We start from the raw sequence: 12362 nt of genomic DNA, 5'->3' as shown, positions 1-12362 counted from the left end.
GTTCCCAGTCACATACAATCCCCATATTGTACTCAAATTTGGTGGATGCAGAATGACCCACCTACGGCAGCCATTAACTCCTTCACCCCCGCGTTGCTGCACGTATGTATCAGGATACTAGAATAGCTTTTTGACATATTTGATCGCAGACGTCTCGCGCGTTTATTCCGTTATACCGAATGTGTCGCATTCCAAGAGGCTGAGACTTTCTGGGATGGCAGCCGTCCATGTTGGCGATATTATATCAGTGTTCAATGTGTTATTTGCCTTTCGTATGAAATCCACCATGGCTGGGCTTGTCTGGAATCCATAGGCCTTATTTATCAAATCTGACTTAACAGTAAACCTGTCCTTGTTGCCCATAGCAACCAATCAGAACTCAACTTTCAATTCCTAAAAAGCTCTGGGGAGGAAAGAAAACAAAAGCTGAATTGTAATTGGTTGCTATGGGCAACAAAGCAGTTTGCCTGTGACAAATGAGGCCCTGTGGAGCAGACCTATTAAAGGAAAAAAATTCTGTTGTTGCCCATAGCAACCAATCAGAACTCAACTTTCAATTCCTAAAAAGCTCTGGGGAGGGGGGGAAAAAAAGCTGAATTGTAATTGGTTGCTATGGGCAACAAAGCAGTTTACAAATGAGGCCCTGTGGAGCAGACCTAGTAAAGGAAAACATTTCTGTTGTTGCCCGTAGCAACCAGCGCAGCTTTTATTTTTCAACAGCAGACTGCAAAACGATAGCTGGGCTGTAATTTGTTGCTATGGGCAACTAGGGAAGTTTTTTGTTTTAGATGATTTTGATAAATTTCCCCCAATTATGTCATTCTGTACAAGTGAATTATCAATTGTAGTGACCTTAATTCTCTTGTCAGGCCACAGTATGCGTATGCCCTGTATGTACACTGGCCAATATATTGACATATAAATATATATATATATATATATATATATATATATACGGTATATATAAGGGAGCAGTCACACCAGGGTGCAATACAGTTCCCGTATACGTTTTCAATGGGAAAACCGTATTGATAAACCGTATGCATTGACTCTCCATTGAAAACCGTATGCCAAAAGATGCATCTGGTTGTGTCCGTTTTGCATCCTGTACGGTTTTGTCAGTTTTTTTTTTCCTGTACCCAAAACCGTAGTCTACCACGTTTTTTGGTCCGGGTGAAAAACTGTATTAAACCGTATACATTTTTTTTTTAACATGGGAGTCAATGGGAACCGTACAGAACTGTATGTGCGTACGGTTCCATCCGGTTTTCACCATCCACTTTTTGACTTTGCACAGTTTTTTTTCTTGGAATTTCAATCAAACAAGTGGAACTTTATTCAAAATGGAGTGAAAAGTTAAAAACGTATATGTTTTTTCTTACAAAACGGATGCAACCGGACATCATTTTGCAAACCATATACGGTTTTTAACTGTATACGGGTTGAAATTTGTACACACGTTTTGATACAGTTTAGTCCGGTTTTGAGGAATACGTTTTTCATCAGAAACCTGATACGGGAACTGTATTGCAAAGACGTGGTGTTAATGCAGCCTAATTCATATATATATATATATATATATATATATATATATATATATATATATATATGTGTGTGTGTGTGTGTGTCTGTGTGGTGACCACGGGGTGCTGCAGTGAGTGGTGGGGCTGGATGGTATTAACCCCTGGGGAAAGATGTTGTTAACCCCTAGTGTTCATGACGCCAGGATGTGATTGTATGGTGTAGGGCACCGCCGACAACCCCAAAACGGCATGTGATGAATGAGAGTCCAAAGCAGAGATTTGATGCAACTTGAACTTTTACTTGAAGAAGGCAGAAAACAGTCTTTACAAACAGCCAACTTCCACAGTGGTGACCGGGACACAGGGAACCTCTCAGGCTTGCTTGGACTTGTAGTTGCTTTAATAATAATGATGCAGGCCACTGTACTACTGTTATGACTTTGGTAGGGACAGTGGAGACTTGACTTGTGCTCACAGATTTGATGTGGCTGCAGATTTATAGGCTTTGGCCTAGATATTCTGGACTTGACTTGTACAGGACTTGTGCTTGCTTTAAAGGGTAGCTCCCACCATCCATTTTTTTTCTGTCTCTGCCTATTGCCCATCTATCCCTAACCCCTCCCTGCCTTTACTTTTTTTTTTCTATATAAAAAATGCTTTTTTGTCTGCCTGGTAGTGTGCTCACTACCAGGCAAACTTCCCCAGCAGTCGCAACGTCACTGATGCCTGCTGGGGCCAATGCTTCCGCCCCTAGTTCTTTATACAGGGTGCCTCCAGCTGTTTCACCACTACAACTCCCAGCTTGCCTTGACATCTACTGGCTGTCAGGGCATGCTGGGAGTTGTAGTGGGGAAATAACTGGAGGCACCCTGTGGTGAAAACAATAACTTTGTTAGCGCCGAGGCACTACCCTGAACCCCGCTCCCCCCCCCCCCCCCCTGTTGAAATCGATAGTTGCCACATGCCGTGGCGCTACTGTGCTACCCGACATCCTCAACCCCCCCCCCCCCCACCCCCCGCCCGTTGAAATCAAAAGTCACCCTGAACCCCGCTCCCCCCCCCAGCCATACCTGAGTGCAGAGCAGCAGCGGCGGCGGCGTGTAGATGCCGGGAGGCGGGGCCGGCGTGTGAAGCCAGGGAGCCACTCCGCTCTCAGCGCTCGCTCCCCCTGTCTGATTGACAAGCAGGGAGCGAGCGCAGGCTAAATGAATTAGGGCCGATTCCCGGCCGCATCGGTCCGAATTCATGCGTGACGTCATGCCGGCCTGCAGCCGGCCACTAGGAGGGAGACCCCTAGTGGCCGGTTTTCAACATTAAAATAAACTATTTTAATGACATTTTTTTTTTTTTTTTTATAGATTTATATTAGAGATATGTTGTAGTTGTAGTACATAAGTACTACAACATATCAAAAAAAAAAGTTTGGTGACTCTGCCCATTTAAGGTCCAGGAACTAAGAGCTAAGGGAGTGCAGGAACAAGAGAGAATAGAGACTACAGCCCCTCATATACTAGGGGGCTGGACTAAAGCCCATTGGTAGCTGGTTGCCTGGGGTACCTGTGCCCTTGGAACTCTGGGTGTATCATGTGACTGCAGGTCACATGACCAAGGAAGGTCCTATACATTTTATACAATCTGTACAGCTTTATGCATAATGACATTCTCAGTAGAACACATACAATAAATGTACATAGTGAATATACAATGCATTAAACACCATATAACCTAGGAGTAACCCTTCATGAGAGCCCTGTGGACCTTAGGAACTCTTCCTGAGGGGAATTAAGGACTGTACAGAACTATATATATATATATATATATATATATATATATATATATATGTATAAATAAAAATAAAAAAGTGGAAGAAAATTCATCCCCCATTGAAATTACAAAAGAAAAATGAATAAATGTTTAAAGAAGAAAATCAGTAAAGCACCTTATATAACAGGAGCTCTTCTAAGTTGATGTAAGTGATGATGAATTGCTTAATATGAACCTATTTCTGATGATCTTTTCTTTTACAGGTCATCGCACAACGAACTAGAAAAGCACAGGTAAGATGGCCGTTGCTGTCACTTGCTGATGGTCTTTCATGTTACGTGTAGGGCTGTCTTCATATACTGTGTAATAGGAAAACGTTACCAAGCTTAATGAGTGACGTATTATTATTATAATTTTTTTAAGTTGCAGGAATGTACTGCGGCTTTGCATGGAAGGGGCAACTTTACACACCACTTTAGGCCCATTTTGCTACAGCAGGCAGGCTTAAAGGGGTATTCCAGGAAAAAAACGTGTATATATATATATATAAATATATATACATATATATATATATATATATATATATATATATATCAATTGGCTCTAGAAAGAATTTCTTCTATTAAAAAATCTTAATGCTTCAAATAATTATCAGCTGCTGAAGTTGAGTTGTTCTTTTCTGTCTGGCAACAGTGCTCTCTGCTGACATCTCTGCATGTCTCGGGAACAGCACGGAGTAGAAGAGGTTTGTTATGGGAATTTGCTTCTACTTTGGACAGTTCCTGAGACAGGTGCCATCAGAGAGCACTTAGACAGAAAAGAACAACTCAACTTCAGCAGCTCATAAGTACTGAAAGGATTGAGATTTTTTAATGGAATAATCTGATTAACTTTCTGGAGCCAGATGATGTATATTAAAAACTTTATATAAGTGCTGCTTATGACAATGTGTTTATTATTAGAGCTAAGTCTAGCAGAAACACTTATCTACCTTGGTTTTACCTAAAGCTATGGACAGGTATACAGCAGTAGTTATGGGGGGGGGGGGGGGGGTATCAGTTACGTATAGACACCTAATGTTAAAAGGAACCTGTCATCAGTTTGGATGACCCTAAACCTTTATCACTACTACAAAGGGGCTAGAGAGACATTTCTGGATATATCCATGTACCGCATAGCAGCAGTAATGCAGCATACCATAAAATAAGGGCTCATTCACACTACGGATTTTGATGTCTGCTAAAACGTGGTGTAAATGCTCCCTAATACGGATGTATTTCTGTCTGTTTTATGGCTCACAAGTCCTGGCCTGACTATTGGTCTGTTGACCCGAACTGAGAGCGTCGTTTTGTTTTATTTATTTAAATTCTTTATTTCTTTTACACATCGAATCAGATACAATACAAGAAAAAAAACAACAACAAAAAAGACAATATATTCCAATATTTTATCTGCTATAAACATACCGTTAATCACCTTTCCATCCAACGTGCGGGAGAAAAAAAGAACAAAACTGAGAGCATCATAAATCCCGCTGTCAGTGTAACATGGCTGTACTGACCCAGTATGACTGCATTATAGATCCCTAAGGGGCTGTCCGTTCACGTCTTTAGATCTCTGGTCAGAATTTGGGGACGTAATACAGACATAAAAACCCATCCCTGTCTGAAACCGGTCATATGCAAATTACCATTGCAACCCATCTCATCTAGACTTGATTGACAAAGTGCCGTAACAATTCATTCTATGGGTGGAGGTCCCAGTCGTCAGACCCTCTACAGATCAGACACTGGTGACATATTCCATGAAAAAAAAAGATTTGTCTTCATATTAACTGGCTCCAGAAATTTGAACAGATTTGTAAATTACTTTTATTATAAAAATCTTAATCCTAACAGTATTTACCAGCTGCTAAAGTTCAGTTGTTCTTTTCTGTCTGACAACAGTGCTCTCTGCCTGAATCCAGAGGAGAAGCAAATCCCCATAGCAAACCTCTCCTGCTCTGGACAGTTCCTGAGACAGACAGAGGTGTCAGCAGAGAGCACTGTTGTCAGACAGAAAAGAACAACTCAACGTTAGCAGCTAATAAGTACTGGTAGGATAAAAAAAAAATTTTTAATAGAAGTAATTTACAAATCTGTTCAAGTTTCTGGAGCCAGTTGAAATGAAGAATATTTTTTTTTTCATGGAATACCCCTTTAATATTTGGCGCAGGCCAAGCCCTTTCGAATAACCTCCAGTGTTTCCCACTCAGGGTTCCTCCAGCTGTTGCAAAACTACAACTCCCAGCATGCCCGGACAGCCGCAGGCTGTCCGGGCGTGCTGGAAGTTGTAGATTTGCAACAGCTGGAGATACCTTGGTTAGGAATTTTTTTTTTTTCAATAAACAGGGACAAAGTAACATTTATAATCTTTCTCAATAATGAATGAAATGTGGCTAAAGACGTAGGAAATGATTAAGATGCGTGTGTTCGGTAAATCTGCAGGAAAGTTTCCCTTTCCGGTTTACTTTGCACTCCTCGTATATGGGATGTGGAGGACTGTGGTGCGGCAGTATCCGGCAGGCAGGGGCGCAGTGTTGTGTGTAGTGTAGCAGTGTTACCAGGACCCGGCACTGCTCCCTCCCAGCTTTTCCTGCTTCCAGATCTATTTTAAGAGCTCTCTGCCGCGCTATGCGTGACTCATTTGCCCTTTACGGGACACGTTGGAAGATTGTGGTTGGCGTGTTTTAAGGAGAGAGAAAAAGGCTCATTGAATGGGCTCAGCCTATGGCACGGAACGAGTGGTGGTTCCCCAGTGCATACCGATGGCAGTGTGTATCTGTTTTTATGTCAACTAAGCAAGTTTAAAAGGGTTATCCAGGAAAAAACTTTTTTTTATACATCAACTGGCTCCAGAAAGTTAAACAAATTTGTAAATTACTTCTATTAAAAAATCTGAATCCTTTCAGTACTTATGAGCTTCTGAAGTTAAGGTTGTTCTTTTCTGTCTAAGTGCTCTCTGATGACACCTGTCTCGGGAACTGTCCAGTGTAGAAGCAAATCCCCATAGCAAACCTCTTCAAAAATGGGCGTTTCCCGAGACAGGTGTCATCAGAGAGCACTTACACAGAAAAGAACAACCTTAACTTCAGAAGCTCATAAGTACTGAAAGGATTAAGATTTTTTTATAGAAGTCATTTACAAATCTGTTTAACTTTCTGGAGCCAGTTGATATATAAAAAAAAGTTTTTTCCTGGAATACCCCTTTAACCGTATACTGAAAAGTTATACCACTCGGATATGCTCTTCTTTTTTTAGAAATGCAACATTTCCGGAAATCTCTGCTTGCTGTCAGTGAAGGAAAACGAAGACTAACAACCTCTCCTGATAATTTTTCAGATCACACAATTAGCGAGAGAACGAATACACCAGTGTTTCCCAATCAGGGTGCCTCCAGCTGTTGCAAAACTACAACTCCCAGCATGCCCGGACAGCCGTTGGCTGTCCGGGCATGCTGGGAGTTGCAGTTTTGCAACAGCTATAGGCACACAGTGATAAATCCTGCAGACGTTTGCATTCCTGAACAGCAAGCAGAGATCTCATAGGGGTTGTCCCATTTTGTCCTTTAGCTTTTCCAAGCCGAAAACAGAAAAAAAAAACTCCTTGCTAGGCTACGCTGGTTCCATTAAATTCAATGGGAGTTACGTAAATTGCTTCGGTTGTTTCTGGTGGCCGCAAACAGGTTTGAGGTGGGCAGAAAGGCAAGTTGACAAGATGAGACAACCTCATTTAAAGGGGTTATCCAAGAAAAAAAACTTTTTTATATATATCAACTGGCTCCAGAAAGTTAAACAGATTTGTAAATTACTTCTATTAAAAAATCTTAATCCTTTCAGTACTTATGAGCTTCTGAAGTTAAGGTTGTTCTTTTCTGTCTAAGTGCTCTCTGATGACACCTGTCTCGGGAACTGCCCAGTTTAGAAGAGGTTTGCTATAGGGATTTGCTTCTAAACTGGGCGTTTCCCGAAACAGGTGTCATCAGAGAGGACTTAGACAGAAAAGAACAACTTTAAGTTCAGAAGCTCATAAGTACTGAAAGGATTAAGATTTTTTAATAGAAGTAATTTACAAATCTGTTTAACTTTCTGGAGCCAGTTGATATATAAAAAAAAAATTAACTATAGAGAACAAGGGAGTTTAAAGGGGTACTCTTGAGAATAAAATGTTTTAAAATCAAAAACAGATTTGTAAATGACTTCTATTTATGAAGAAAAAAAACTCATCTGCTCCACAGATTTAAAGGGGTACTCCGGTGGAAAACAATTTTTTTTTATTTTTTTTTTAAATCAGCTGATGCCAGAAAGTTAAACAGATTTGTAAATTATTTCTATTAACAAAAATCTTAATCCTTCCAGTACTTATCAGCTGCTGTATGCTACAGAGGAAGTTGTGTAGTTGTTTTCAGTCTGACCACAGTGCTCTCTGCTGACACCTCTGTCCATGTCAGGAACTGTCCAGAACAGGAGTAAATTCCCACAGCAAACCTCTCCTTCTCCCGACAGTTCCTGACACGTACAGAGGTGGCAGCAGTGAGCACCAGTAGTGAGTAACTTTCTGGCACCAGTTCATTTGAAAATATTTTCTCCAGAGATCCCCTTTAATTCTAGAATGAATAAGTGTTATGCACAGAAAACCAAACTCTCTAGTGAAGTCTTATCCTGCCCTCCTGTTTGATAAGTAAGACTGCGTTCACACGGCCGTCCCATTCTTCTCCCGTCAAAAATAAAAACGGACTTTAAAAAAAATGAACAATAACGGATGCAAACGGATGTTATCCATTTGGATCCCTTTGGATGTTTTTTTTCAGTTAATAAACCAAAAAAAAACAACTCTTTTTGTTCTGGACATGCTCAGAAGTAAAAACGGATAAAAAAAACTGATTGAAAAAACGGATGCAAACCGATGACATTAAAGGCTCATCCGTTTTCTATAGACTTCAATGTTAAATTTACTGTATCCGTTTTTTCTTACGGAAATGAGTGCAGATGGGTACAAACGGATGTAAACGGATTGTAAAAAAATCCCATTGACATGGATGGGATATTTTATTTAAACTGTTGACAGCCTGCAAGAATGGAACCGAAATGGGGATAAAAAAACGGGGACAGACGGCCGTGTGAACGCACCCTAAGAGTGAACGTATTTTGGACCTGGTATACAGCCATGCAGCCAGGGCTAGTGCAAGGATTTTTGCCACCCTAGGCAAAGGCTAATTTTGCCACGCCCTTGACTCCGCCCATTGTTCCACTCCTTGACTTGCCCCACCTTACTACTGGGGTGACACACTGTAACAAACCTCCTCCTCATGTAATCTCCTTGCTACTGGGGTGACACACTGTAACAAACCTCCTCCTCATGCTGCTGGCTGAGTGAGTGGTTCGGATGCTGGTTGTCTGACTTTCTTGCGGCAGGCAGAGCGGCGCCCCTAGACTGCTGCCTATTTTGCCTATAGGTAGAGCCGGTCCTGCATGAAGCCATATTCTGTGAGTGTTGTTGTGTAGTCATTTGGGCTGTTGAACGGTCCAGAACTGAAGGAGAGGCAAGTTGTATTTGCTGTGGATTTTACGCATTTCTGCATGGAATATCTTCAGAAAATAAAACTACCTAAAAACTGCTATATGTCAAAATTGTGGCCCCACTAGGCATCGCTAGAGGAATAGCAGTTGCATTCATCTTGAACTGTTTTTGGCGGTAAACCCCTAGATTTCTGCAGGCTGCATTCAGATGAATGGGACAGTCCCAAGAATTTGCCACGTGGGAATTCACCCTAAAAAGGGAAAAACTAAAAAATAGTTTTGACAGGTTCATTTACAGACACTCTATGCAACTAAGCATACGAGTACTGTATAACACGGGACGTATCCTTTACATAGGAATGTGTATTTCTCCAGATGCTTTGTGTCTTTTACGTCACCTCTTGGTTATTTGGCGACATTTTGGAATTCTTTTGAGCGCGGCTACACGTTACATGATAAAAGCACGATTTTCGGCGCAGATCGGAAATGTTTACCTTCTTGTCTTTGTGTTATTGTTATAGTTGTCATCATATAGAAGTGACTGTTTCCCAACCAGTGTGCCTCCAGCTGTTGCAAAACTACAACTCCAGACATGCCCGGACAGCCGTTGGCTGTCCGGGCATGTCTGGAGTTGTAGTTTAGCAACAGCTGGAGGCACACTGGTTGGGAAACACTAGCCTAGAGAGAGAATATAGTACAGGGTCATTTTGGCTTATACAAAATGAAAAAGCAACAGAATAAAAATGTACTTCCGTTTTGTGTCTGCAGCTGCTCTACAGATTTAAAGGGGTACTCCGGTGGAAAACAAATTTTTTTTTTTTTTTTTTTTAAATCAGCTGATGCCAGAAAGTTAAACAGATTTGTAAATTATTTCTATTAAAAAAATCTTAATCCTTCCAGTACTTATCAGCCGCTGTATACTACAGAGGAAGTTTGTGTAGTTCTTTTCTGTCTGACCACAGTGCTCTCTGCTGACACCTCTGTCCATGTCAGGAACTGTCCAGAGCAGGAGAAGTTTGCTATGGGGATTTGCTCCTACTCTGCACAGTTCCTAACATGGACAGAGGTGTCAGCAGAGAGCACTGTGGTCAGACAGAAAGGAAATTCAAAAAGAGAAGAACATACAGCAGTTGATAAGTACTGGAAGGATTAAGATTGTCAAAATTGAAGTAGTTTACAAATCTGTTTAACTTTCTGGCACTAATTAATAAAAAAAAAAAAAATTAGTTTTCTACCGGAGTACCCCTTTAAGCATTTCCATGGTAACAGGCAACAAACAAACCTTGCGCTGTCTGATCCTGCAGCATGGCGTCCTTCTATCTGTCCTCGAATTATTATAATATTTTTTTAAATTAGAAAAAAGAATGGGATAAATGAAAGGTAGTATTACTGCAGGATACGACTACACAGGGGTCGTCTGTAGTCTGTTACCATAGAGATGCATAGGTTTGCATTGCAGCCTTAGGGTACGTTCACACGCGCGGATTTTCAGCGGATTTTACGCTGCAGATCCGCTGGTGAAGGCCCCACTCTATGCTGTCTTTACACGTGCCTGCTCGTAGTGGCAATACGCAGTATACTCGCACATCGCGGGAGCTCTCTGCCTAGCTCAGAGCAGGGAGAGCGGTGGCGATGTGCGAGTACGCCGCGCACATCGCTGCAGTGTGTCTGCTCGTAGCGACGTATTGCCGCTACCAGCATGCACATGTAAAGCAAGCTTAGAGCGGGGCCTTCACCAGCGGATCCGCAGCTAAATACGCTGCGAAAATCCGCGCGTGTGAACGTACCCTTAGGAAATTTTCATTTTCAATCATTTTTACATTGTAGACGCATTGGAGCAATAGAACAAATGGTTGTGGAGATCAGCGGGATCACTTCTGATTGTAGAATAGGGAATCTGCAGGGACGTCAAAAGGCATAATATATAATATGATAATAGAAATATAATAGGGAATTGTTGTAAATGGAACTCCCGAATACACGGTGATACACAGTTAATATTAATATGCAACATTATGGGGTGTCAGACTTAGCCTTTACTACTACAGTATATGTACCATTACGTCATTTTAATGACTTTTTTTTTGTCTTTTTAGGCGAGCAAAACTAAGGCTGTATCTGGAGCAGCTGAAGCAGCTTGTGCCGCTGGGACCTGAAAGCAACAGACATACCACTCTAAGTCTCTTGAAAAGGGCAAAAATGCACATTAAGGTAGGGTTTTCTGATCCCTCTGCTGTTTTTGGAGGGCTTAAATGCTTACCCTTGTCTAGGTCCCATTAAAGGAGTACTCCGCGATGCAACCTTTTTATTGTTACCTGCCCAGAATGCCAACATTTAAAAAAAAAGTGTTCCCGCTGCTCCCCCCAGTGCTCGCGGCATCCCTCTCCTGGCCTCCGCTGCGGTCTTCTTCCTGGTGCTGGGGCTCAATATGTCACACTGACGCTCAGCCTATCACCGGCGGAGGCGGGACATGGCTGCAGGTGGTGATTAGCTGAGCTGCAGTGTGATGAGTCTACCACAAGAAGCAGGAAGAAGATCGCATCTGAGGCCAGAAGTGGGATACCATGGGCAGCGGGGGAGCAGTGGGAGGTAAGTCCAGTTTTTTTTTTGTTTTTTTTTTTATGTTGGCATTCTGGACAGGTTAAAAAAAAAGAGTTGCATACCGGAGTACTCCTGTAAGTCAAATTGCTGGGACCAACTCCAAGTCAAGTGATGGGAATAACTCTGTCTGTCTATCTATCTAATGTCTGTCTGTCTGTCTGATAGCTATATATCTATTTGTCTCTCATATCTATCTGTATCATATCTATCTCATATCTATCTATCTATCTCATATCTATCTGTCTAGCTATCTTTCTATCTCATATCTATCTATCTCATATCTATCTATCTCATATCTATCTGTCTATCTCATATCTATCTATCTCATACCTATCTATCTCATATCCATCTATCTATGTCATACCTATCTATCTCATATCTATCTATCTATCTATCTATCTCATATCTATCTATCTCATATCTATCTATCTATCTATCTATCTGTCTATCTCATATCTATCTATCTATCTATCTATCTATCAATCTATCTATCTAACTGTCTATCTCATATCTATCTATCTATCTCATATCTATCTCATATCTATCTATCTATCTATCTATCTCATATCTATCTATCTATCTATCTCATATCTATCTATCTATCTATCTATCTATCTCATATCTATCTATCTCATATCTATCTATCATCTATCTATCTCATATCTATCTATCTATCTATCTCATATCTATCTATCTCATATCTATCTATCTATCATCTATCTATCTCATATCTATCTATCTATCTATCTATCTATCTCATATCTATCTCATATCGATCTATATCATATCATATCTATCTATCTCTCATATCTATCTATCTCATATCTATCTATCTATCTATCTATCTCATATCTATCTATCTCATATCTATCTATCTCTCATATCTGTCTATCTCATATCTATCTATCTATCTATCT

The 12362-nt window shown here is 40.9% G+C and overlaps 1 protein-coding gene across 1 annotated transcript in view; it reads left to right on the top strand.

Annotated features, from left to right (window-relative positions):
- Positions 1-12362, top strand: part of MXD4 (MAX dimerization protein 4) — a 93261-nt gene that overhangs the window by 61444 nt on the left and 19455 nt on the right. Inside the window, exons 3-4 of the mRNA XM_056554959.1 lie at positions 3551-3580; positions 10941-11055. Coding sequence (XP_056410934.1) covers positions 3551-3580; positions 10941-11055 — 145 coding nt within the window. The remainder of the gene's footprint in view (positions 1-3550; positions 3581-10940; positions 11056-12362) is intronic.

Source organism: Hyla sarda, chromosome 1 (assembly GCF_029499605.1).
Source record: "Hyla sarda isolate aHylSar1 chromosome 1, aHylSar1.hap1, whole genome shotgun sequence".
NCBI lineage: Eukaryota > Metazoa > Chordata > Amphibia > Anura > Hylidae > Hyla > Hyla sarda.
This window is presented reverse-complemented; position numbering and strand designations above follow the sequence as displayed.